The sequence below is a fragment of the Calidris pugnax genome, unplaced genomic scaffold (genome assembly GCF_001431845.1).
Source record: "Calidris pugnax isolate Ruff unplaced genomic scaffold, ASM143184v1 scaffold54, whole genome shotgun sequence".
Taxonomy (NCBI): Eukaryota; Metazoa; Chordata; class Aves; order Charadriiformes; family Scolopacidae; genus Calidris; species Calidris pugnax.
In genome coordinates, this window is record NW_015090864.1 from 6560727 (window position 1) to 6588494 (window position 27768).

General features: G+C 39.6%; 1 protein-coding gene across 1 annotated transcript; it reads left to right on the forward strand.

The window, feature by feature from the left end:
- The first annotated feature begins 1694 nt into the window (after positions 1-1694).
- ACTR3B (ARP3 actin-related protein 3 homolog B (yeast)) lies at positions 1695-27223 on the forward strand. Its single transcript, XM_014945142.1, has 12 exons — positions 1695-1882; positions 8956-9011; positions 10805-10929; positions 11925-12035; positions 12452-12547; positions 12704-12811; positions 14120-14263; positions 14872-15045; positions 17566-17658; positions 25052-25177; positions 25627-25710; positions 26305-27223. The coding sequence occupies exons 1-12, from the start codon at positions 1839-1841 to the stop codon at positions 26398-26400; spliced, it is 1257 nt and encodes a 418-aa protein (XP_014800628.1). The 5' UTR covers positions 1695-1838; the 3' UTR covers positions 26401-27223.
- The last annotated feature ends 545 nt before the right edge of the window (positions 27224-27768 follow it).

Sequence of the window (27768 nt, forward strand, 5' to 3'; positions counted from 1 at the left end):
AATTTTGGCCAGGAAAGTCAAAGCATATTCTTTCTTTTATCTGTTGGATGCTAACGCAGTGCCTTCCACGTGCCGTTTTGATTTGGCTGGCCTGAAGAGGAGGACAGACAATTTCTATCGAGCTTCAATCCCCAGTCCTGGAGCCTACTTATTAGGGTCTGAGTGTTAGCTGTTCCAACCCACCGATAAGGGAGCCCTTCCAACAAACAAATTGGGCTGCCTTCCACCACGCTCTCTATCTTCCAAAATCTCTGAGGGGAAGAGAGTGAACAAATATGTTGAGCAAGTGTGCTCAGTTTGCGGTAAACGACTAAACAACCCCCCCTCCCCACAGGGCATATGCACGGTCTATAGCCATCGCACCAGTGTTGGATACGAGGACCAGAGGATACATCTCATTAATTTTCTTACACGAGCTCTCGGTCAGCGGGAGCTTCTGGTGTAGCGATGCGGAGCTCGGAGATGGTGACAGAGAACTCCACCTCGAGGGCCAACAAGCTTCTTCTGGTGGTTCCTGCTCTGGCCCAGGCATCCGGAGGGTCTATTTCTGGCATCACCACACACTTGCTGTATGACCAGGGCTGAGTCACATATGAGACATCATTATCCTGTACGCAAATTAGGGATCCACAGCTTTGCAGGTGATGTTTGTTGCAGCCTATTTTTTTTTTTTTAAGTGTACTAATATGTTGTGTTCTGGGCAGTTTACGGCCAACCCAGTGGGCTTGCGGGCTGTAGTGTGGCCACCTGCGCCCAGAGAAACACAGCTTTGTGTTCTGTTACAACTGACTGACTCAATGTTGGGTGTTTTTTCCTGGGGCAAACCCCACCTTCACTGAAACGTGAACTGTGAGGTAAGTCTTGCTCTGAAGGGCAGCCGCATCTGCTGGAGGGTGGTGAACCCTTTCTCCTCCCCCCACACCACTGTATCCTTCGTGGTCATACACGGCTTGAGAGGAGCTTTTAAGCTGATGAAATCCATCTTGGCCTGGATGTCCTCGCTGCGGCCTGCACTGAGGCCCGCGGCTCTGGCTGGGATGAAGGAGCACCCCTTAGAAAGGAAGGAGGCGAGTAGAGCATCGAGCCCAGAACAAGGCTACCACCCTGTTGACTCTCAAGTCCTCACGAAGCTTGTGAGGGGTCTGGAGAGTAAATCTTATGAGGAAAGGCTGAGGGAGCTGGGGCTGTTCAGTCTGGGGAAGAGGAGAATGAGGGGAGACCTTACCGCTCTCTACAACTACCTGAAAGGAGGGTGTAGAGAGGCGGGGGTCGGTCTCTTCTCCCAAGTTACAGATGATAGGACAAGGGGTAATGGGTTCAAGTTGTGCCAGGGTAGGTTTAGACTGGACATTAGGAAACAATTCTTCACAGAGAGAGTGGTAGGGCGTTGGAATAGGCTGCCCAGGGAGGTGGTTGAGTCACCAACCGTTTAAGAACCGTTTAGATGTGGTGTTGGGGGATACGGTGTAGGGGAGTACTTTAGAGTAGGGTGGATGGCTGGAGACTCGATGATCCCGAGGGTCTCTTCCAGCCTAGATAATTCTGTGATTCTGTGACACGCTTCCCCCACCGCCCCTCAAAGCCCGTGAACGGGCGCCGGGGCCGCCCTCACCCAAGATGGCGGCGGCCGAGCGGCGGGGGCGGCCGGCGGCGGCGTCAGGTGGTGGCGGCGGGCGGCGCATGCGCCCTGGGGGCGGCGCTGACAGGCGGCTGCATGGTGCCGCCGGCCGCTCCGCCGCCGATGCGCTGAGGCCGCGCTGCGCCGCGCCGGGCCGGGGGAGCCGGCTGTGGCGGCCGCCTGGATGGTGGCGTAGGGCCCGCATTGCCGGCTCCCCAGCATGGCGAGTTACCTGCCCCCCTGCGTGATAGACGGAGGCACCGGGTGAGTGCGGGGAGGAGGAGGAGGAGGAGGGGGGCGGCGTTGCCAGTCCCCTTTCTGAGGGAACGGGGGGTGTCTCCGCCGTGCCCGCGGCCCTCAGCCGCTTCCCGCTGCCGCCGAGGGTCCGCACTGGGGAGTCCCGTCTCCTCACACCGGCCCGGGCTCCTGCCGTGTGTCCCGGTCCCCTCTCGGCCTGTCGCCCTTGGGACAGGGGGTCTCTCCGTCCTCCGGGCCCCTGCACCGCTGGGGCAGCCGTTGTTGCCCCCCGCCCTCGTCCGAGGAGCCTCCTCCTCCTGCCCTGCCTCCCTGCTGGGAGCTGGCAGCAGGGCGGTCCGGCCGTGCCCCGGGCAGGCCGTGTGCCCCCGGGCGCCCTGTGTTTCTGTTGTGCCCTTCTCTCCTCATGGGTCCAATTTTTGCTCGTGTGCGCTGACTTCAAACTACTGCGTGCTTATAATGCTCAAGTTGGGGCTGGCTCGTTTCAAGGGACTGCCTGGAGAGAGGGGACAGTCGTTGGCTTTGCCTGGAGGCTGCGGACCGGCACGGAGCATGGTCCGGAGGCTGGTGAGATGCACTTGCCGGGTTGCAGCATCTCCTCCTTGCACACACAGCTCCGGGACCGGCGATGGATGGCATCTGCCTGTGCCTCGAGGCTGTGCGTGTGTCTTCCCGAACCTTTCCAGGTGTCACCTCCAGCCGGCAATGAGATGAGAGCTGGCTGTCTGACCCTAGTGATGTTTCTTGCTCATTAGGTCATCCCTTCTTCACCACTGTCAAATCGGTGTGAGGGTTATTCTGCGTTTAGCCCAACCACAACGAGTTGTAACTGAAGTCTTTGAGGACTAAAATGAATCTGAATTGCAGAGTCTGTGCTCGGGAGGGGTTTCAGGAACAGGTCTTTCCTACCTGTCTGTGGCTGGAGAAGACCCATTCACCATCGGATAGACCAGTTCTGCTGTGCCTCAGGAGTGGGAGGTGTCAGAGGGAGCTGTAATGAAGGTGATACTGAATATGTGGTGTGCTTTTCCTAAGAGCTTTCTTTTGGCCCAACAGTTACAGACGGCTCTGAGGAGGAGAGAATTCAGCCAGTAACTTTATTTGTCAGGCTCTGCATCAGTGTCACTGATTGCATTAATTTATTGAAATAATAGATCTTTCCTCTGTGGGGAATTTGCAGCACTGCTTCAATTTCTTTAATGCTTGGAAAGTTACCTTTAAAATTTCCAAAACGGAGTCATCTTGAGAAAAACAAACCCAAACTAAATAAAAAAACCCAACCCCCTAGGTAACCAGAGGAAACACTTCTCAATGATGGGATGGTCTTTTCCTGAAAAAGTGTTTCATATTTTGAAATACATCTATATTAAGCTGTCACAAAACTTTTAGGAGTCTCAGCTTTGTTCCCTCAATGGGGAATACTGGAGTCCGTAGCTGGAAACTCTAGGAGCAGAATAGAGACCACATTCCATCTTGCAGGTAATTCTGTATGTGCATTAGATACTCTTTGGTAGTTTCCTGGGTTCCTTTTTATTTATTTGCTGAAGATATTTTAAATATCTGTTTTGCACAGAACTATTGGTGTTACAGGAATATTACTCCAAGTTTTGAAGAGTTTTTCAAGGAGAGAAATGGGAGCTCTAGTGGATCCCTTTAAAAAGACTGGTGGGGTTTGTGTGTGTGTGTCAGTTTGCTTCAGGAAGGGTTTGGATAGTCCCCAGATGATGCAACTTTGCATTTCCATGACTCCAAATGGTCTTAATTCTTATGAGAGAATGTGGTGTCTCTGCTGGTGGGACTTCTGTTTGACTTCATTGCAGGGCACTCAAATGTGGAAGACTTTTCAGCAATGAGATTGAATTTGAAATAAGTTATCTTACAGAACTCAAGAAAAAATAAGAGTCTGAAACAAGGCAGCCAGAAGTAGCTTGACTCATTGATACGCAATCTGGAATTTTCCTCTGTGTGGGCTGAAAACCTTCTTATTGTTAGAATGAATCTACTTTGGGTTACAAGCTTCAAACAATTCATTCAAATTATTCATGAAAGGGCTTTCAGATGAAAAACTTGGAAGAGCATAGCGGAAAGGAAAAGGTATATGCAGACATGTACTCTGGAACATTACGTATATAAAATACACTTTTCTACTTGGATCTCTGGTAGTGAATGAAGTGCTTTGTCCAGGAACTAATCTCTCTTCCTTTTGTGTAAGGGGATTTAAGAAGTTTGTGAAAAGACTCTCTTTGTTGTTGTTGTTGTTTTGTGCGTAAGGAGCCTGGTTTAATTTACTGTTGTCTGCAGCCATGGGCCTCAGTCACGTAAAATGCCAGAATTTTAAAAAAAAAAAAGCAATGACAGGTATACAGACAATAGGTACAGACAATAGGTCTCTTTAGTGAGAAACGTATTGTCATAGCAGGACAGGATTGGACAGATGACTTGAACTTTCTTTGTAATAAACTGTTCACTCTTTATTCACGAATTTGCAGAAAGCAATAATTTGGTGTCATCTTTTCCATTAGTATTTGCAGATGACCTGTCCTACTTTGATTGTGATGCACTTACATCTTCATTTTCTTCACATGAGGTTTTCCTCGTGATCAGTTTACACATTGCTATCGGTCTTTTTGTGGAGAAGGGCATGCTATTTTTAGTTTCTTAGGACTACCAGGCCTTTTTGGTGTTGCTGTTTTAAGTAGCTTTAAACTTCATAACTAGTTTTATTAACTGGCATTTAGCTGTGGGACATCAGAATGCTAGTAGGTGGGTGTGCGAAACAAAGATGTCTTAAAATACCTCTCTCCTCTTCAGTGTGTGTATTTGCAGACACTAAGGAATATTTCTATTTTGGGTGTATTTTATTGTAGTCACTCTTCTTTTAGTAAGGAAAAATTACTTTGGCAAAGTCTTACTGATGAGCTTAGAAGTAAATACTTGATTTTTGGGAGAAGTGAGCAGGACGCATCTTAAAACATGAAGTTTCAGGTGGTGGTTGTTATTGTTGCTGGGCTATTAAAATAGCTGGAACCTCTGAACGTGTTACAGTTTCCCCCTCTTTACTATATTTCTGATGTTAGATGAGTTTCTTTAGCCAATTATTACCTCTGCTCTTTTCATGTGTGACTTTTGAACAAGCAAATTGCTGTTCTGGGTCTAAGGAGCCTCGGTTAATTAACTGTTCTTTATAATCACAGGCTTCAGTCCTGTAAAGTGCTGGACTCAGAAAAAGCAGTGGCTCTAACGTACACTTTATTCTTACAGGGACTCCTGGTGCTATTGGATAAATGGAGCTGACATAATAGATTTTTTTTTTTTTTTGAGGGGGGTTGATCTTTCTTCCTGCATCCGTTTTTTCTTCATTCCCATTCCTTCATCTTGTCCTCCTTCATTTCAAATGTGCCTTTCCACGTTTTTATGAAGACCTTGTGTTGTGGGTTTCTCAGGCGTATTTGTGATAATGATAATACAGTCTGTTTATGGCAGTGTCACATCACAGGTGTCCTGGCAGTAATAACTGTTAGTTATTTAGCATCTTAGCTGTCAGAGAAAGTGTTCTCTATACAGAAGTTTTTTTTGTTTGTTTACAGGACTTTCTTAAAGCATTTTGCTGATTTCAATCACTTAATGTCTATTTCTTCTAAGCCTTTTTTTTTTTTTTTTGTGGACATAACACATTGTTTTAAAGATCTGGACCAAAAAGCAATAGAAATTGACAAAATACTGAAATGTTCACAGCTGGGCTTTGGTCTTTTGCATATTTGTCCAGAGAAAAAAAATTAGATGTTTCGTATTTTGAGATGGACAAAGCAACTGCCTGAGTCTGTGATTCTATATGCCTAAACTATGTTGTTCTCATGCTTTAGTAAGAATTTTCCCAAATATATCCCCGCTCTTTAAAATGTTTGAGGGTGCAATATCTGCTTCCAAGTTTGGTCCATTTGTACATCTTTGCAGTCATTTTTCTCCCTAAGTTTTTCCATTTTTTTCATGGTGGGATCTCTGAAAAGAAGGGGGTTAGGATTTAATTATTCCTCAAGCAAAAGCTGGTGAAATGATTTGTGTACTAACTAATCACCTGGGAAAACCAGGATATGGTAGAGAATGATATTTATTTTCAGAAACTACTTGTTTGAACATTATACAATTTTTAGATTTTTTTTTTTTTATTTTAAATGAATAGTCACTTCAAATCCCCTTGCAAAAAATAGCCTTGGTCTCTTGGATCATTTTTCTGCTAATCTGTAATGCAGTCTCCAGTATCCTATATTCTGGAGAGTTTCCAGTAGGTTCCTATCTCACTGGCAATAAATCTGCTACTTTTAATGAAATGAAGTTGGAATACTGGTTATCTATGCATTCCCTACAGCTTTCTCTGTAATTTACAGATCACAAGACGTTGCATTACCATTAGTCTGCTAGGCTGTAACCCAGGAGAAAGAAAACCACGTTTTAGATGCTTAAATATTCATTGGGGAAGGGACTGGAGACCAGGTAACCTCTCTAACTGTTTAAGTCCAGAGCCTTTCAGGTCAATGAATATTTAAATATCTTGTATAAAAGAGAACAATCTCTGTAGGAGGTCCTGGAAGTGGGTCACCCAAAGACTTTAATGTAAGCTTGGGTATGGTTCTGGAAGGTGCAATGTGTTCGGGTCTTGCCAGGCAGAAGAAAAATCTGGGATCAAGTCTACCATGTCCTGCGTCTCCTGGATAAGAAAGGGCAGCCCAACTGCATTGTCTCTCTTCTTTCTCTTCCTCAGTGTTTGTGAGAGTGGTTTGAGTTTCCCTTCCATTTGGTTTCATCAAAGCATCTGAAACCTGGCCATTTGTTCAAGTCTCTGTCTCTTGGTTGATCCTAAATAGATGGTTTAACTACCCCTGTGGTTTTAACTGGGGTTAATTCACCTTGTGAAAATTGAAATCTGTAAAATATTGATCCATAGGCTTTTGGTAACTTTAAAAGCGGGGGGATCTGATCCCTACTTGAGAGGGAAGGTAAAGCTATTGCAGACCGACAGCCCAAGTTGACTTTTAGGGGGTATTTTCTCTTTAATGCTCTGAGTGTGTGTGAGTTTAGCGTGTGTGTAGAGGGGGAAAAGACGACGAACTGAGCTCACCTCTTTGCCAGAGTTTAGGTTAAGAAATGAGTTCTGGTTATATTGCAGGAACCTTTTAACTTTATGTGTGTGTATATAGATGCACACATATATAACATTTTTATAAAAAGCATATATCCATATTTACATGCTTAGGTATACGCGTGTATGTATTGACTTTGTTTTTTGTCAATGGGGCTTGAAAGGCTGTTTTCTGAGGTTACTGCCTGATTGCTCTTCCAAAGTCTTAGCAACAGGTCTCTTGAATCCAAAAATGGTTTCATAGCTCTTCACTGTATGCGTTTGAGCAGAACCCATGTCAGAGAGAAACAAAGAGGAAGTATTCTGTAATGTGTCTTAAATCCCTGCGTAACTCCTGCTGTTACTTGTTAAATTTTAACAATATTCCCTAGGGAGGCCTCATTCTAAAATGTGAAGAAACTATGCGATAATAATCATAAAAAAGAATTTACTAGTAATAGCCTTCTTTACAAATCAGTCTAGTTTAATGTCCTGATTATATTTTTTGAGTCACAGAAAGTATGCATAAACATATTGGTTAGACTGAAAGCATATGCCCACATAATGATGATTAAAAATACAACAAACCCTTGCCCCTCGCCCCCCAAAGCACAATCCTTGTCTTTTAGCCTTAGGCAAAACGACTTTTTTAAAGATTATTTGAAATCTATTGAAGCTATAGCTTTGAAGAGATGTCGAAGATATCATATGTAAATCCAAGGTCAGCGCTAATTCAGTTTTGATTTGATTCCTTTATCTAAGCAAACTGACTCCTAATGAGTGTTTTTATACCAAATGAAGAAGCAACCCTCTGCTTTAGTGATGGCATGATACTGTTTGCAAATATTGAGAGTAGGACAAAGACCCTAAGTTCACCTTAGGACCTAGCTTGTGATTGCTCTTAAATAAGACTTTCATGGCTTTAGGTTTTCATGGTAAAAATGGATGTGAATAACGCTAATTTCCTTCAAATAGTGGTATCATTGTACTTCTATTCTAATCTAATGACAATATCAGAGAAAGACTTAAATCTCTGCAACCATTCAATTAGTTTTGTTGGGTTTTTTTCCTTTTTTGGAAACTGCTCCTGATTTTTTTTTTTCCCAGTAGGAGTTAGAACTGATTTTCATAGTCTAGGATATTAATTATTTCTGGCTGCTAAAGACCTGAAGGAGCTCTCAACCAGTAACACCATGCAGAGATTTTGGGGTTTATGTGAAAATTCCTTTTCTTTTTTTTTTTCCCTTCCCCAAGTTACTTGTTTTTTTTTTTTCTCTTGCCCCCTTACTTGTTAAAATAGCTATTATGTGTATGTTGAAAGAGACAGGCAGTGCTTCATACCATCTGCTGCCCATTTCTAGAGCATTTTATCAGTGCATGCTTACTTTGGTGTGGTATGTATATATTGCCACGCATGGATACTGTACCTGTGTCGATGGGAGTGATTTGTGCAAGACACAAAAGGAGATTGTAACAGGACTGCAACTAGAGTTCCGAGATGTCATTTGTACTTAAGATATCTTATTTTTTTCCCCCTATATTTGACAATACTAAACAAATGTGCAAAGTCTAATGACATCTTAGGTCATGGTGGCTGTCTGAAAGGTAAGATCTGCATAGTCCTTCTTTTGCCAAAGGGTGGAATGAGGCCTGCCTGTCTTTTGTCCTAGCTGGTCAATAGGATGGAGAAAATAAGAGCTGAGTTTTCAGATTTCATAGTTCAGAAAAAAACGCTACCAAGATTTGTAAGCTGAAGGTGTCTGAAAAATAAATGACATCTGAAATATTTACCACTTCTGAGTTTTCTTCTCTGCAGGATGACATGTGAAAGCATAACCCAGAAAATGTAGATGTGGTACACAATTGTTTGGCCTTCACCTTAAGAAGCGTAGTGAATTAAAAGTAATTTTTTTCCTTTTTTTACATCTAAGTGCATCTGACAACCTTGTGATCATTCTTTTTCTAGGTATACAAAACTTGGCTATGCAGGAAATACAGAACCTCAGTTCATTATCCCATCATGTGAGTAATTTTTTTCGCTCTGAATTCTATTATACACTGCTATCACTGGGAGTTCTATGAGGAACTGACATGCTTTCCAGCTCCCAACTCAACCTTCATAGTCTCTTGTCCATCTGGGAAGTGGTATTCGTTGTGTTAGCATCTTTGGCTGGAGTGTAGCTAAACAGAACTCCTTGTTTGCAGTTAGCTAGGACTGTTGCTCATTAAATCAGCTCTTGGTTGCTATGACAAAGATGAAGAGAACTCCAGTCCAATTTCCTTTTTATCTCCATTATTTTTCTGCCAAGACTCTTGAGTAGACAGAAAGCAATTTACCTCCTGTCTACCTGACACCATGGTTACTGCCCGGATAATCTGGGGAAGGCTTCCAATCAAATTAAGTACCAAAGTGCAGGTGGTGTCTGCCTTATTTACATTGTCTGGGACTGTAGACAGTTTAATATTCAAAAAAGTTTTCCTATTAGAAAATGTTCTTTTTGGGTGTGTGTTTACCAATTAAATGGTTTTACCCATTTAACATGCTTTTGTTGAGCAGACAATTTTTGTCTGTTAACCTTGTTTAAAATGTTATGCCTTTTTGGTGTTCTTGATTTTAATTGTCTCTTAAATGCTATAAATAGTAATACTGTCTAAGTATTTATGTCTTTAATGACATCTATTATCTCATGGTTATCTCCAATTATGTTAAACACTGCCTTTTACTTGTGAACTCAATTAACTATTTATTAATGCATCTAGACTGCCTTGTAGCTACTCACAGTAGAAGGCATAAAGATAAGGAAATAATAAAGGGTATCAAGAGCCAAAGAGGTCGTAGGGGACATGCTCTTTACCAGATGTAGCTGATTATAGTCTTATTATTTTAAATATTGTAAAAAATTCAAACCTAAACCTTTGGTAAAGATTTAAACATTTTGCATTAAAGAAGTGGGACAGGAGAAGTTTCCTGTGAATTTGTTAGAAATCCCATTTTAGAAAACTATGAACTTGTTGGGGCTTAGGTATATTTCCAAAATAATTGTTTGCCTGTCAGTAATTTTTGGTGCTGATAGTATTTGGTGCTTTTGTGGATGATGCCTGTCTACTCTGCATTTTCTACTGTATGTTATTTAGATCCTGATTATAACCTATTAAAACAAAACTGCAACTGTAAGGTTATGTTTTAAGAATACTTTATTCCATTTCTATTTATAGCCTGCCCCAGATTTGTGTTTTGCTGTCTCATCTTCTTGCCTATAGGAGCCATCATCTAATAATTTTAGTGGTAGTTGCAGCCTGCTAATGGGAAGCAGAAGTGTCTCCAAAGATTTCTCTGTAGCACTGCAAATTGATTTCTCTCCTCCTCCCTTCCTCCTCCTCGCCGACTGGGTTAATGACTCCAATACTTATTTCTGAAGTACATAGTTTATTTTCTCCTCCTGTGCTCTTTCTCTTAATTCTGGAGTTGAAACTCAGAAAATCATGTTGATTATGGGCTTAAAGAGTAACTCTAGTGGAATGCTGCACTTGCACAGGTTTAGTGACTGCTATAGTCTGTAACAGAATTTTAAAGATTTTCTCTGAGTTGTTATTTACATTAATGAGGGATGGGTGACCACGATGCCATGTGATGCCCTGAGAATGAACTCTGCTATATTAGCTTGCCCATAGATGGCTTACCAACTTTCTGGAAACTATGCTTTCTATATCCTGATTTTTGTTTCTAGGAAAGAATCTTTAAGCAAATAAATATTCATTACTTGATATTTAGCTGGTTTTAATTTTATTTTGGTTTGTTTGGAATTTGCTTTAAGGTATTGCAATCCGAGAATCAGCCAAAGTAGGTGACCAGGCTCAGAGGAGGGTGATGAAAGGTGTTGATGATCTGGACTTTTTCATAGGAGATGAAGCCATAGATAAACCTACCTATGCTACAAAGGTAAGCATTCAGTATTTGTAAGAAGTCTTTCCTAAGTTTTACATTTTTATTATGCAATGTTCTAAAACTTTTTGATAGCCATTTAAAGCACACATTTTCTTTTTTTGCCAAGTATTTTTGTTGCTTTTTAAAAGCTGCATGATTTGGTTCATGGCTTTACCTTTTCTAAATGTCTGTTTTACTAGTGCTGTCCTATGTGATTGGTGCTTGAACCCTTGTGTAAATATCCATTGATGCAGTGCAGCTGTTCAGTTTTCAAAATTATTAGCTATTAAAATAGTCATAAACACTGAATATTTAAATTCTTGCTAAAAGTGTATCCTCTTAATATGGCATATGAGCTGGGGAATGTGTTGGATACTTTTGCTTCAGGCAATATCACAATTGTGTTGTGGAGGACTGTCTTCAGTGCAGCTTTTCTGTGAATCATATTTTCCATACTCTAGTAAAGAACTTCTTGTACTTACAATATGTTGCCAGTTTATGAATTATGTGGAAAAAATAATATTTTATACAATCTACTGTATTACTTAAATGTCAACTGTGTTCTTAACATTGAACAAAATGTAAACATCATCCCTGCCAGAATTTTTGTTGAAAAATATATAGCCTATATGGTCTTTATTTCTTTTTATAGATTGGAAGGCATGTTGAAGCCAAGTATAATTCCCAACTTTATAAATGATGAAATTTATACAAGAAGAGATTAAAACAGAGCGCTGCAATAGAGCAATAGCAGTATTAGGAATAGAGTCTGGATTCTGGCTTCTAGTACTGCAAGATAGAGTCGCAATTTGAAGTACCTGGGAGCAGGAGAGAACTTCAAATAATGCCTGTAAATTAAAATTAGAACAAAGGGTTTGATAAGGTAACCATGAGATGAGATGTTTTCATTCTTGCAGAAGATGTAAGGGTTTGGGGACTTAGGCTGTTCCTATTTCTGGTTTTGTTTATTCTTGTATGGTCAGGAGTGTTGACAAGTTTTCTTGCTTCAGTGGCCTATACGACATGGTATTGTTGAAGACTGGGACCTCATGGAGAGATTCATGGAGCAGGTCATTTTTAAATACCTACGAGCTGAACCTGAGGATCACTATTTTTTAATGGTAAGTTAAAGAGACTGGGTAAGAAAATATTTTTTTTAAGAGGAAAACTAAATAATGTTCCAAGCACAAGTAGCTCTGGAGGATTTTTCTCTGTATATGTCTCTTATTTCTTCAGCAACTGCAGGGTTGGGGTGTGGGGGTTGAGAGAGGAAAGGGGAGAGGAAAGTAATCTGTAAAGCTGCATTATAACTAAATTCTGTTCATTTTGTGATGCAAGCTAGTGCAGGTTGGATTATATTTTCGAAAAGCTTCAGACGCTTTGTTTAAACTAAATAATATTTGAAACTTTCTATTTTGAGTGCATTGAGAATTTTAGAAGTTTGATTACCATACCAAGCTCATCAATGCATGAACCATCAGGACTCTGTTGAAGTGCTTTTTCAAAACTCTATTTTTTTTAATTTTTTTTTTTGCAGACGGAGCCTCCACTGAACACACCAGAAAACAGAGAGTATCTTGCAGAAATCATGTTTGAATCATTTAACATACCGGGACTTTACATTGCTGTTCAGGTGAACAAAGTGAATATATACTTCCAAAGTACAGTATAGCTGCAGTATGTATAGTCTTCTGAATGCACGTATCTAAAGTGTTTGAAACAGTTATTTTCTGAGACAGTTAATTAGCACATTCTGCCTGCTTCTAAATATAAACACTTTCCCATGTAGGCAGTGTTGGCCTTAGCTGCCTCTTGGACATCACGGCAGGTTGGAGAACGTACTTTGACTGGAATTGTCATCGACAGCGGTGATGGAGTGACCCATGTAATTCCTGTGGTACGTATGTGGCAGGATGTACTTTGAAATTATCAGTGGTTTGGACAAGTACAGAGTTTGTTTAATATAGATTTAAATAAGAAGTGTCAAATGGAACTTAAAATCTTTAGTTTTATTTGGGATTTTTTCCTTCCTTATGATTGTTTTGAAAAGTATGTATTTTATTATGTGAACTTATTTACACATTTAATTTAATTTGCAGAGTAGAGGGAGGTCACAATAAGGAATCATCAGGCCATCTTTTAAAGGCTGCTTTTAAAGGCTTTGTTTTCTGTTAGTGTGATGCCTTAGCTCTGTTTAATATTAAATCTTATCACGGTTTAGGATGTCCTGCATGCCACCAATGTCTGACAAGAAACGCCCTTTTTGATGTCCTGCATTTTGATTATTAATACAACTGAAAATGTGTGCTTTCTATATGATTTTATTGTATTTCAGAAGCTAGTGAGCTCTGCTTGTGTGGGAACAACTACAAGCATGTATAAATGCATGTTCATATACATGGTCGATCTCAAACAGCTTAATTATGTTAGGATGTTAAAAATATAGAATCATCTGTGCATCCTGGCATCTGTTCTACTGATGTCATCTTGTGTATTTCTGGTGCATATAGTATGCTTGAATGATCAGTTATTTTAGAATGAAAATTTGGTTCTCTTTAACTTTGTCTCGCATTTTGGTATTAACCTGGTTTTCACAGTATTTTCTTCATAAGGGAAATGCTGAGAAAAAATAGCATTTACCATAGGAAACTCGGAAAAGTGTAAAAAAAGCAAGGGAAGAAATAATACTAGTTCAGCAATACCAGTGTTTTCAGTAAATGCATCCTGAAAAAAAATCAGCAAATTGATTTCTTGTTTTTATTGTGCTATGAATAGATAGTACTTAATTTGATTTTTCTTGTCTGAGAAATGTAATAAATTTTATACTTTTTCCTATTAGTTTTTCACTCTTAAACAGGATACAAGTGGTGTATTTCTATGACATTTGCTTTTCAGATCATGCTTCAAAGGGACCATCTGACGAGACTTTGTCTTCTAATGTGTGCAAGATTTTTTTTGTCTATCACTTGTGTATCTATCAGATAATCAGTATCTGTTTTCATGTGTAATCAAGGTCTTTTAAATAAAAATAATATCCACTTTGCAGTGGGTTGCACCTTTTAATAGTAATTTTACAGTTTCAACATTTTACTTTTAATTGAAAATCAAAACAAAGTGTTATAAAAATGAATGTTAGTTTTTATGTTAATTATGGATACGCACAAGTTTTTCCCTAAGTACTTTTTCTTCCTCTCCTCCTCCATAGGCAGAAGGCTATGTAATTGGAAGTTGCATCAAACATATTCCTATTGCGGGTAGAGATATTACTTACTTTATTCAACAGCTCCTAAGGGAAAGGGAGGTAGGAATTCCTCCTGAACAATCTCTGGAGACAGCAAAAGCCATAAAGGTACACCCTTCTTTATCTCTTTATAAATAAAATTCTTTGAGCTAATTTTTTGGCTTTAACAAGTTGCCAGTGGCTCTCTTAAAAACGCAAATGTAGGCAGTGTATTGTAATTACACAAGCTTCTGGTGGTTTATCAAATCAAGTGCGGGGGAAGGAGAAAGAGGAAGCAAATCTTCATGCTAGACTGTTTGGAATGAGTATGTTCTGCAGATTAAGTCAGGATTTTAAGCTTTAGATTTGTTTAAAATTTGCTTTTTAATGTAATGAAAAATAAATATACATGATGTCAGTAGGGTGATTGTGTGGGTCTGGTTCTTGCAATGAGAGCTTGCCATTGAACTTTTTTGTCACAGACCTAATGGTTGTCATGTTCTCCTTTTGAGAAAGACCAAGCTAGACGAAACAGTATGCAATTTCATCAAAACAAATAGGCTGCATGTGTTGTCTTGTAGGGTTGAGTTGTCAGTAGCCATTTGAGTAAGAACATCTGTTGAACAACCACATCTGTAAGAATGTTCACATATTTTTATTTTCTGATGGTGTTGTACTTTAATTCAATAATGGAATTAATATTTTAGCAACTTTTAATGCGTGGAATTTCCTAACAGGAGAAATACTGTTACATTTGCCCTGACATAGTGAAAGAATTTGCCAAGTACGACGCAGATCCTCGAAAATGGATCAAACAGTATACAGGCATCAACGCAATCAACAAAACCAAGTTTGTTATAGATGTCGGTTATGAAAGGTTCCTCGGACCTGAGATTTTCTTTCATCCTGAGGTAAGAATAGGAACTAGAAATACTAAGTTATAGAATCTTTACTGTGTGAGTGAAGATGGGGGGGAGGGAGGTAGTGTCATTTTTGGAGCCAGTGCGCCATCACGTGGAAGTGAGATATCAGTGAGTCTCCTGACTGTGAGCCGTGTTCAGCCTCAGAGGACTTAAGCACAGAAAAACATGAGCACAGCAGATAATTATTTTTCTAATGTCCGGCATAACATTTAAAACATTTGACTCTGTTTCTTTAAAGGCTACCTAAAATGGAGAAGAAATTTTTCAAACGGAGAGATTTTATATAGAATTTTTCTTCTTTCTTTCGGCATTGTTTTAAACCAGTATGTCTTTATACTGTGTATTTGATGATGTTGCCAATCCCTTTGGGCACTACCCTGCATGGTAGCATTGCACTGGTAATAGTCTAAGTCTTGGATGCTGACTTTTGATATGGAGTCAATTTATGAAGCATGGTGATAACTTTTTCCTTGAGGGAAGTCCATGAAAACCTCTGTTGGTGTGGTCATAAGCAACACGTAAAGTTCTGGGAAACATTACAATACCTAGTCTGTATGGTTTTTGGTAGTTCAGTTTGAGTGATCTTCAGGAAAGAGTCAAGTTTTAATATGTTACAGCATAGCAGGGGAGGTTCTCTCAATTCCTATGCACTCCATTGAGTTTATTGCAGACACACATAAATTTTCTAACAGTATTCCAGGTTAATAAAGATACACATTGGCACAGTGAAGTTTCCCTTTGTCTCCTCTCCTCCTATCGGAAGAATATTAAAAACCTCCATTGTCTCACCTTTTGTCTAAATTCCAGCCTTGATCTCTTTGTGGTCAGTTTATAGCTATCTGATCTTTTGCCAACATTAAACCTCTGGGCTAAATACTTTGTCCTCCTTACTGTTTGCCCATGTGATCTTACAGGGAGGCATTGAATCCCATGTCAGACATCGTTTTAATAGCCCCTCTTTCCATAGTCCCTTCAAAGACTGTTAGGAACAGGATAAAGGACTAATTTCCATTTTCTTCATTTCTTGATGGTTTCTTGGCTCTATATTGAAAAAAAAAAAACCCTGAACTGACTTTCTAGACAAGAAAAGCACACTAGATGATACGTACTGCATCCAAAGAGAATTTATCACTGGACTTCATTAACTCTTCACTTCAAAGGGTGTCAAGTTAGCTAGGTAAAAGCCGCCTTTCAGTTTACAAAATTTGTTCTGAAGTCTTTCATACTCTTAAAGTTAGGCTTCATGGTCTGTAGTTACCCAGATTATTTCTCTGCTTTTTAAATTAGGTATTTTACTTGCTATCCTCCAACCACATGGTATTTGCTAGCAGGCTGCAATTTCACGTCAGTTCTCTTGTCCCCATTCTGGGTGCGTGTCATACTCTGCTTTGGATGCCTTAACACTCATTTCTACTTATTCCTTTTACCCTGCTGTTTTATCAATATCTTTGTAGAGAGCTCAGGAGAAGTTATCAGGCTGTAGCTCATTCAGATGAGAACTCTCCTTATGAAGCAACACGGCTTCTTTCTTCTCTTTTATTTTACGTGGCTTCAAGTTTTACCTTATTGCATGATTAATTCTTACTGTGGAAATTAGGTTGAATTCTTGGGCATTTTTCACATCATTCTTATGGCTTGTTGTGTTTTGGCCTTTGTTATTGATCCTGTTAAATACTTTATTTTGTTTAGGATGTAAATCCCAAATTGTTTCTACACTTTTAGCAGAGTTTTAAAGTTGTATTAATATATTATTTTTTATATATATTGTTATATGTATTGATAATTCATTTCATTTTTTCCAAGTTTAATCTCTGAAAGGGCAAAACCTAGGCTATGAACTATTTGAAAGCTGATGGAAATTTGCCACTAGTCCAAGAATGTTTAATACTGTCTTTAGCAACTTTTGACTCTCTAATATTTATAAATGCAGAAATTTACATTAGTGCTGTATTGCTACTTGCATGGATGGGGACTTCCACTCAAGATCTTACATTTACACCTTTTTGAATATTAGAGATTTTGTGTGCTTGGAACAAGATCTGACTCTTTGGTGGCAATTTAACATAGGTATTTTGGTAGAGTTGAAAAATTTTTACAGAGGAACATTTCAATTTGCACACTAATATTTTTGATTTCACTTAAAAGGAAAGACAGGACCACATTGCACGGTAACAGTATGTTTAATATTGCAGAACTCAAGCTTATGTCACGTAAAGTTCATAGTACATAAATAAATAAGTGCATAAAGTGCAATAAATAAGTGCATAGTGCATAAATAAAGGAAGAGAATCTGTATTTTTCAGCAGAAAAAGGAATTCTCATTTCCCTTGTACTGAAGTGGATTTGTTATAATGTAGAATAAGTGGTGAGCAGGAGTAATACTGACTTCGATTTCCAGCTGCCCCCTTTAAAAGTGCAGTTACAAAATCTCTCTACAGTCACACTTCTGCCTTTATGTTTCTTCATTCTTGGGATGAAAAATCTAATGCCTGTTCTATTTCATTTTAGTTTGCTAATCCGGATTTTATGGAATCCATTTCGGATGTAGTTGATGAAGTTATACAGAACTGTCCCATTGATGTCCGGCGTCCATTATATAAGGTATGGTCTTATTGTTGCAAGATTAACTTCATTTATTTGAAGATAAATATCAACATCATCATAAAGCATATATGTAGCTACCACTTCCCCGACTTTGAGAAATGTGTACTTTGAATAGAAATAAAGTTCAGTTTAGGCCAAGTGTCACTCCTGAATGAAGAGTACCTGATATATGCTGCTCTTTGTTTTGTTCAGAGAAGAGTTGTCTGTAACAGTGACTCTGTGTATCGGTACGTGTTGTCCCCGAGGAACTGAGGCAGAGGGAAGTGACTTGTGTCTGACATTGGAAATGTGAATTCTTGTGCATGAAGGTCGTTGGCTTTTGCCCATTGGAAGTGTAATGTTACGGTCTCACCCTTTGCACTCTCCTCTGCCCACTGCTTTATTAAACAGTGGTTTTAAATACTTATATTTGTTTCATAGTCTTGACTTGTATCTGCCAGTGCCCTTTTGGAAATAACAGCATAAAGTAATAGCATGAAGAAGTTCGTTTGCTCAAGAAAAGGTGGTAATTTTCCTCACTATGAACGTTGAGTTTCATTGAACGTTGAATGAACGTTATGTTTCAACTAAGTCATATCTCAGGGTGATTCAGAACTCAGAAAAATTGGCAGTCTATTTCACTTGTATGTGAAGTAAACATACTCTGTGATCCAGAATGAGACACAGCGCTTCAGAGCAAAGTTGTGGAGCGGGGTAAAACGGGAAGTTAAACTACTTAAGAAGCTCATACGTGGAGTGAATTTTGCAGTAGATGTCTTCAGTAACTTCAGGCTTAGGTATGTTGCAGAAGGTTTTAGGAAACTCTTCATTCTGGTTTTGCTTAGGGTCTGTGCTTTTTGCCCTGAAAGGCCAAAGTTGCTGTAGAGCAATAGCTTCCTTGCTTGGTAGGGATTAGTACTGCCTTCTGCAAAGTGTTATTTAGAAACACTTGAGGTTATTGAGGTTGCTACTCTTTCCTCACTGTAAACAGCAGACAAATAACTTTCCCTTGGCTTGCCACTGGTTGAGACTTTGTTTTTCCATTCTGTTTGTCATTACACTTAATTAAGCCAATGTTACACAATTACTTCTTGAATGTAATGAGAGAGGTCAATAGTTACTAATGTTAATAGTTGTTATTTCTTTCAGCAAGGTCACTGCAAAGGGAGGAGCATCTCTGTTCTTGTTTAAAGCAGTGTATAGGTGCAGAAATGCCCTCATAATTTCTTTTAGTTTCTGTGGTTTATCCGTTTTGCTTGCCCACGCTGCTGTGTGGTGGCCAGCCCAAAGCCCTGTGCTTGGGAGCTGGGTTTCCATCAAATCTGTCTGGATTCTGCCTTAGTGTTCCTGCAGAGAACACCTGCAAATACCCTTCTTCCAGATTATATGTGGTATGTACACTTTGAAGCATTGTTTCACAACCCATCTTTTGAAGTACGATAGTATTTCTCTTGTTTAGTTTTATTGCCAGTGTATCTGTTTCCCAATCTGATCAACAGCTCTTGTAGGGTCTTGGTTATCTTACCTTAGGTTGATGCTTGCACCAGCAGGACCTTCGTAAGACTGACTTCTTCAGCTGGATCCTGTATCTTGTAGCTGTTCAATACCAACAGCAAAAACATTCTTTCACATGTGATGAAGCTTTTTTAAATTGTGTAATGGTTGGCAGCAATGCATTCTTTTAATTCCCATGATAACACCATATTAATGTGATTGCTTGGAAGAAATGATTTATAGTCTAATTTTGCCTCTGTGTCTCTAACACAGTGTTGAGACTTCTGGATTCCTTGGGATGAGCTGCTTTTTGATAAAATGAAGAAGATAGGTAGGCTGCTGGGTTTGAAACCAGGGGACTTGCATTGAAGTTTGAAGAAATTAGGGTGTGGTTGGGGTTTTTTGTTTTGTTTTTTTAAACAAATGCTAATCTTCAGAAAGCAGGATGAAATTTAAAGTGAGTGCTCAGGTGAAATGATGGAGGAGTAATTTTGGATCTCACCACGTGGCTGAAATAATCTGGCATCCTTGCTATGTTGATCTTTCCTGTGTGTTGAATCCCATTGAAAAATGACCCGTCCTGCATGCAGCTAGAAATGCCATAAAGCTCTTATGGGAATTGGCGAGGCATTGCATCACTCTTAGGATTCTTTAGGAAGAAATGTGTATAGCTAAATGCAAAAAAATTAAAGGGAGAAACCAGTAGTATGATGGGGGCCATGGTCTCCAGAAAAACAGGGTTTTTCCCCCAGCTCTCAGGTTCCTATGAGCGTACCACTAAGTACAGTGCAACTAATGCACACCCATCTTGCATCAATGGGAAACATCTGCTCTGTGGTATAGCCATAATAGATATTAGCTTTTTAGGCTTAGATGTTAGAATGTTTTCAATACTACTTGCTATTTAAAAACCTCTTTCCAGGTTGAAAAAGGCTCTGAAACTTTTCCTAATGTTTATCAGTTAGAGCACAAGTTTTGGCTCTTAGTGTCAAAAAAGAGTAGCTGAATTTAACAGTTGTCTGGTGAATACAGTTATAATAACTTTAAAAATAGAAAAAGGACTTTCAGAAGTTGTAAAAACTGCTTGATATTCTAATAAATGGTATTTTTTGTTGATAACAGGTTCAGAAACTGTCAGTCTTACTCCACACTCTACTTCATCTTCCTTTTTCCCCATCCAGAGTCTCTCCCCAGATACTTCCAGAGTTTAGATGGAAACAGGAGATGAGAACAGTATTGGCAGTTCTGAGGCCTGTGCCTTCTCCCAGTTGAAAGGATGTAAGTGTAGGGTCATTGACTGTCCTCATAATTGATTTCTTTCAACTTCTCTCTGCTGTGTTTTTGGCACAAATAGATGAATGAAAGAATTTAAGATAAGCGACATCTGAAACGAGGTAAATTCTGTCAGAAACATCTCTGAAAGATCCTAGCCAAGCATGTTTAAATATTCATGAGTCAAATAATGACAGATCAAGTTGTAATGTCCGTGATCTGAAACTTTTGAGCCAGTGTCTCAAGCTGAAAACATTGCATGAGGTGGGGACTGCAGCGTATTGGCAAGTGTGGTGTTTTATTGTAGATAAACCATCCAGGTTTTCATGGAAAAGTGGTTGAATGGAGACAGGATTTTAATGATACTGTCTCTTTTCCTTAAAGAAGATGACTTCTTAGCTGGATGTGCAGTTATTGTGGACAATAGCGAGCTTGACCTTGCTGATACAGTTAAGATTTGGAATACGCTTGTATCAGCGTTCTCTCAGGAGGTTAAACTGTTGACTGCCCAGCTCATAACAAACTATCCTCAAAGCCTGGAGAGATGTGGGGTGCGGGAGGCTAAAGGGGGTGGTAAACATCCCCCGAACATCACTTCTGTCTGGAATTGCTGGTAAATCCTTTGTGTGGTGTGTAGATGGCGCTGCCAGACTGCTGTGTGCCGGCCGGCACCTGCCAGCTGCAGGGAGAAATACAGCTTATTTGCTGCATCAACCCTCTTCCTGCCTTTCCTCTCTGAAAATTGTAGGTATCCTCAAGCCGAAGACTGGATAGTGTTCAACTGACTTTTGGCTTATCTGTGCTTCAGCAAAATGACAATGTTAGTTATTAATTACTAAGGACAGAGCGGGGAGGCTCTGTGGAGAGGCTGTCAGGCTGTTAGAGCTGCATCATGTTGGCACTGATGATAAGACAAGGGAAAGGAAAGGTATTCCTGCTACCTCACGTGGAAGCCCCAAGTGATTAACAGCACAGGAGTACTGAGGAGAAGCCCTATATTTTCCTATCACACCTGTAATTAAATGTATACCATTACCCATGCTAGCTGGTTTAACAGTAGCTCAATACATCTGCAGTGTTTTGTGGTTACTTTTGTGTCTGAGTGCAGATATATTTCTCCAAACAGCATGACCATAAGTCATGCTGAAATCTTCTGCTAGTACTCACACTGCTAAATTAACTTTCAAAACCATGATTTTAAGGAAACATAAATTGTTCTTTATTCATTAAAAGTCAAACTTTTTAATATAAGTGTTTCTCAAAATACATTTACTCCTTTGTTAGATGTATGTTGTTTGATATAGATAATATTTCTCCTTTTACTTTCCCTACAACGTTGGCAAGAATTGCCCTGTTTTAATTAAATTATCAGAGGCATATAGCTTAATTGATTCTCTTGCTCCTGAAGTGCTTGGCTTCATCTTATGAACCTTCCAGGTTTTACCCATAATAATTTTTAGTAACATCATATATTGCTCTCATTACATGTCTCTGCTGGTGTAGTTTTGTCATATTTACCAACTTAAATCGAGGCTATTATTTGGACGGAGGGAATACTGGGATGTGTTGTTGAAGTTCATATTTACTAGAGAAGTAGTGGATGGTTCTCAGTTTGGTGCTGCAAAATCTGAAGTGTCCAGCTGAGAGTGCACTTATACTGTGTTACGAGGTACAGTAGGAAGATGCACAAACCCGTTCAGGACCTTGTGTTTTGGTAGTGCTGAGTTCTGCAGAAGATGCTTTACATAAAAATTCCAGAAGGTTAAATTAACTGGATTGTTTTGTTAGGTAGCTTCATATCTCTGCAGCATTGCACTGTACAGGTATAATACCAGAAACGGTATGGAGAAAAACTCAATACCCTGGAGTTCATAAGAAAAGCAAAGGTATGGATAAGAAGTGAAAAATTTCTTGCCAGCCCTCTGAGATGATTGGTATTGACCCTCTAGTTTCCTTCCAGAAACCGTCTACTTCCATTATTTACTTGTGGTTAGCTGTGTCAGGTGTGTGGAAGGTCTTCAAGCCTCTCTTCTAAGAGAATGCATTCTTTTGAAACAACTTAAATTTTCAACCAGCTAGCTATAAGAGTAAAAATCAGCTGGAACTTCTTTCTGCTAGATGGTATGATAATCAGTGTTAGCTGTGAAACCTGTGGTCTGCCTAGAGCTGTTAAATGAGCCGAAGTGTCTTTGAGCAGAGTAAGATCAGAAGAAATCTTGTTTAAAGGAATCAGCTGGAAACAGATACTTAAATCCTAACTTCCTTGATGTCTTTTTCTGGGAGGCCAGAGAATTCTCAGGCAGGCTGAAAACCCAAACATCACTAGTAAGCTTTCTCCACAGATGTATTTAGAGTGCTTCATTGTTAGGTTTTTTTGTTGTGTGGTTACTGGAGTTACTGTGGTGTATTGCACTCAATTATTGTACAGAAGGTATTTGCTGTGGGGAGTGGCTTCTTGGTTGTTTTGTGGGTTTTTTTTTCTTCTTTTTTTTTTTTTTTTTTTAATCTGATGGTCTTTTCCCACCTTCATTGAGTCCTCTGTAAGTAGTGGGTGTGTTTGAGGGGTGGGGAACGTGTGAGGATTCTGCTTTCATTGTGACTGAAGACTACCTGGCTTCTGACCTTGCAGGAGACGGACCTGCTGATTTGTGATAACTTACTAAAGCCCATATGTGAGCAGTCTTCTATTAAAGAGTTAGCACAGATTTGGCCCAGTGCTGACAAGAAGTGCTATGAGCAGGGAAACTGTAACTGTACAAATAGCCATCTTATAATGGCAGTTGGTGTCACCTAGGTACTTCTATCCAAAATTCTGTTTGGTCAGGCTTGTCCAGATATGTGATAATGAGGTGACTCACCTTCTCAACAAGTATATTCTAGTGTTCCTGTTGTCCTTGACCACTATTATTGTTAAACTTCATTCAGTGTGTAGAAGATACTTGAATAATCATAATCTGAGGAAGGTCTAACCTGATAACTTCTAACCCTGGAATGATAAAAGATCCTCCCAATGTTACTGCTATCTATAGTTGCATGAGTTGGTGTCTAGATGTAGTCAAACAATTATTTTCAGGTGTATTCTGAAATCTATTTTTGGTGGTAGCATTGTCCACTTTATGGAGTATACTTGAAGTTTAATTTGCTTTGAATAAAATTATTGCTTTCACCGTCTTTGCCAGCTTCATTATCTCCAGGTAATATTTTCTGATGGCATCTTTTTAATTGCTATTTCATCACTCAGGTTGGATGTTGTCTTTTTTCCCCATTAGCAATTTTCTTTTGCCATGTGGAGCTGAGGCAGGGGAAGAGATGTTCTTATGTTTGGGGAGGAGTAGGGGAAATGTCCCTGCTGCTTTAATTTTAGGACCAACTGTGATTTCTTGCTCCTGCCTATACATATGGCTCCTTTCCTTTTCTTTGTCCTTCTCTTTCTTTTGGGAAATGTTTCAGTAATGTTACAGGCATGTGTGCTTTTTTTTTTAGTACACCTGCCTTGTTTTGCACTGTTTTATACTGTAGGTAATCTGAAGCTGTGAAGAAATGAGTTTTTCCTACTGTAATAGTTCTTATGATGTGCAGAGATTTTTTTTTCATGAATAAACAAACAGCTTTCTTCTCACTTTACAAATTACAAACTAGATTTTCCTTGTTATCTATTGCTTAAAATCTAAGCAGTTGCTTCTGCACCCTGCAAGTGTGAGTGCTTATTATGCATGTCTTTGACTTTTCATATCTGTGTGCAGGCTTCCTGGCTGAAAACAGTGTTTTAGGGATTCTTTCATTATGTGCTTAGTCTTGGTCTGCAGTGTCAAAAACTATTACTGAGGGATAATCCTTTGACCTGTGTATAATGAATCATAGAATGGTTTGGGATGGAAGGGACCTTAAAGATCATTGAGTTCCAACCTCCCTGCCCTGGGCAGGGACACCTCCCACCAGACCAGGTTGCTCAGAGCCCCATCCAGCCTGGCCTTGAACACCTCCAGGGATGGGGCATCCACAACTTTCCTGGGCAACCTCTTCCAGTGCCTCACCTCAATCATAGCAAAAAATTTTTCTGATCTCTATCTATTTTCTGCTCTGAAAACTAATACCAGACAAGCAGGTGTGGACAAGAGAAGTGAAAGCCATTGTACCTTTTGCTGTCCTCTTTGGAAGTGTGGTACCTCTTTTTAAAGAATTATTGGACTTGCTTGTTGCTATGTTTAGGAGTTTCACTCTTAAAAAGTATAACTGAGTTCTAGATAACGTTACAGCTTCTGGAAATACACTGACAGCAGTGTAACATGGCTGGAGACTTATTTGGCATCAGGGCTAAAACTGCTTACTCTGAGCATCCCTGGGAAACTTTTTGTTGTAGTGTTTTATTTCTGCTGCCGTGCACATGTAGGGTACTAGCTCAACATTTCAGTGGAACCATTCTCTTTTGTAATAATGTATTCTACATAAAACTCTTCTTTAAAGGAGGAAAAAAGAAAATAGGGGACCATGGACCTCCTATGGAAATTGAGCAATGCTTAACGTATTCTGTGTAGCTTGTCAGCTTCCTAATGATGTTAAGGTCCAAATGATCACCTCTGCAAAGCTGGCTTCTGGGAAACCCGCTTGAAAGTGGATTTAAAGAGTGTGTCTATTCTCTGCACAGAATGTGGTCCTCTCAGGAGGATCCACGATGTTCAGGGACTTTGGACGACGACTGCAAAGGGATTTGAAGAGAGTAGTGGATGCGAGATTGCGACTTAGTGAAGAACTCAGTGGTGGTCGGATAAAAGTAAGTAAGAACTTCAAGTGTGTTAATTCCATGAGTAGTGAAAGAAATAAAGTTCAGAATTTTCACCTCAATAGTGAAAATGCAGTGTTGTAAAATGAGTAGTATATATGTATGCATTGTTAAACGTGTTGGTACCCTCCCAATGTATGACACATCTTCACAGGAATCTTAAAGTTACTGTGAGCAGCCTCTAAGGACATCTCTGGTTTCCCTTCTAGGAGATACGTGATATTAGTAGTAGACAAGAGGGATTTAACTGTTGTGTCCTTCAGTATACTAATGACTAAGAATTTATGACTTGGTCTCCGAGGGAGCATGGCTGACTGAGTAATAAGTGGGAGACAGTGATGTGAATGGAGGGGTGAAGATGTCTGGGTCTGAGCATTTTCAGCTAGTAATGATTTTGCCAGAAAATGTAAACCAACTAAATACAAACTGTTTTTTCTTAGCCCAAACCAGTTGAAGTTCAAGTGATAACACATCACATGCAGCGTTATGCAGTTTGGTTTGGTGGTTCCATGCTGGCTTCAACAGTAAGTCTTTATTAAAATTGTTCTGAATTCTTTTTAATTGCATATTGTCTTCTGGGTATATTTGATTGGAGTACTAAGTTTTAAACCTTTGCATTGTGCCAGCCTAAACCGTGTCATGTTCTGGAATCCTTACTCAAATTTTATCTCAGTAAAATTTGTACAGGGCAAGTGGGAGATTTATTTGAATAAGGCTATGATGATTTGACATGATTCTTAGGTAGGTTTTATGTGATAGCTGCAATATAGTCCCTTCATTCTTGCAGTCAACACTAGAGATCAATTAGGGCTTCAGGAACATGAGATCCAAATCAATGGCCTTAAACCTAAGGGAGAAGCAAATGCAGGAAAGTGGAAGCAATTCCTATCTCTGAAGTGGGATTTCTTATTGCTGTGTTTAAAAGCAATCTTCTGTCCAGACAAACTTTTCTTGATTGACTGTATTCATATCCTAATATTTCTATTTTTATTCTATTTCAAAAATGTAATACACCATCTACAATCTACAAAAATGTTAAAGTATTAATTTGTTTGTTGTTTTTTCGGCTTGATATATTCTTATGCTTTTGGGGGGGGGGGTGTTTTATATTTTCACAGCCAGAGTTTTTCCAAGTATGTCACACCAAGAAAGACTATGAAGAATATGGTCCTAGTATTTGTCGTCATAATCCTGTTTTTGGAGTCATGTCATAATGCTCGTCTAATGGAAACAAGATCTCTGATACCTTGCTGGTGGAGAAATTAATGTAAAGCAGAGGAAGGCAACAGATACTGTAAATACTGAAGCCAAACGTGGTTATCTCTTGGAAGCATTTGGATCACCACCGTGCACTAAGGCACAACTTCACAGCCCCAAGTCATTTCAGTAAAAGCCATTTCTCTGCTGACTTTAAAGCCTATCCTTCTTTCTTCCTAAATGTGAGGTAATTGAAAATAGGTAAGTCTTGGTTTAGGAGGTTGTGCAAATACTACTGAAACTGAATCTAGAAGAACAAGGCAGTGTTTTACTGCTTGTGCCCTGATTCTGCAATCAAATCTTTAGCAATGGAGCACTAAATACCACATTGCCTTCAGGGGAGTTGGAATGGATACAGGTACCTGCCCAAATGGATTAGATTGCAGGATTGGGACTGTACTTTGTAAATGTAGGTTTTTCATATCATTTTGTATTTTATGATATTGGTAGGGTGAATTGATGACTAGTTCTAAGCACGAACAGCTATCAATGTCATGGAGTGATGCTACGTGTTACCGGGTGTGAGGCATGTATTGGAGTTGTGCTGGTATTTTTTTTTGGGGTGGGAAAAAAAGCCATGTATGCTAGAAACTGATTTGTCCTTGTTTGGATGACACAAAGTGATTTGCAGTATTGTATGAAGTTTATTATAGCCACTGTTACTTTGTTTTGAATTTTCTGAAACTGTTTTATAGAAGATGATGTTTTGTTTTGATGTTGGTGAGTGGTGGGTGACACATGGGCCTTGCACCAGTGAAATAAAAGCTGTTAACATCTTTATGAATGTTTGTGGTAGTCCTTATTTACGTATACTCCTCCACTTTATCTCACAAGGTTAGCTTTCCATTTATCTGTTGATGTACGTGGAATCACAGTAACACTGAAGGGACCTCTGGAGATTTCTGGTCCAGACTCCCGCTTGGAGCAGGACTCGCTTCAAAGTCAGGTCTGGCTGCTTGGGGCCAGTCAGGTTTCAAGGATCTCTGTGAATGCAGGTTCCTTAACATCTCTTGGGCAACCTGTTCCAGAATTTAGCTACCCTATTATGGGTACATGTTCTTGTTGCAGACAGTGTTTGTTATTCTATGTTTTAAATCTAAATAGTATAGGAAATCCTACTTATTCTCTCTGTACTGATATTCATCTGATCTCTGGAAACAGAGGTTTTGTAACGGTGTTTGTGTAGCCCAGTAAGAATTTTGCAAGACACATCCATTTTTTAAGCTTTTTATGGTACCACATACCCATTAGAAAAGGGCATCAACCAATTAGCAAGTGATGTGTTTTAGCCTTGTTTAACTTTGACTTGGTTTGAGTCAATGCTC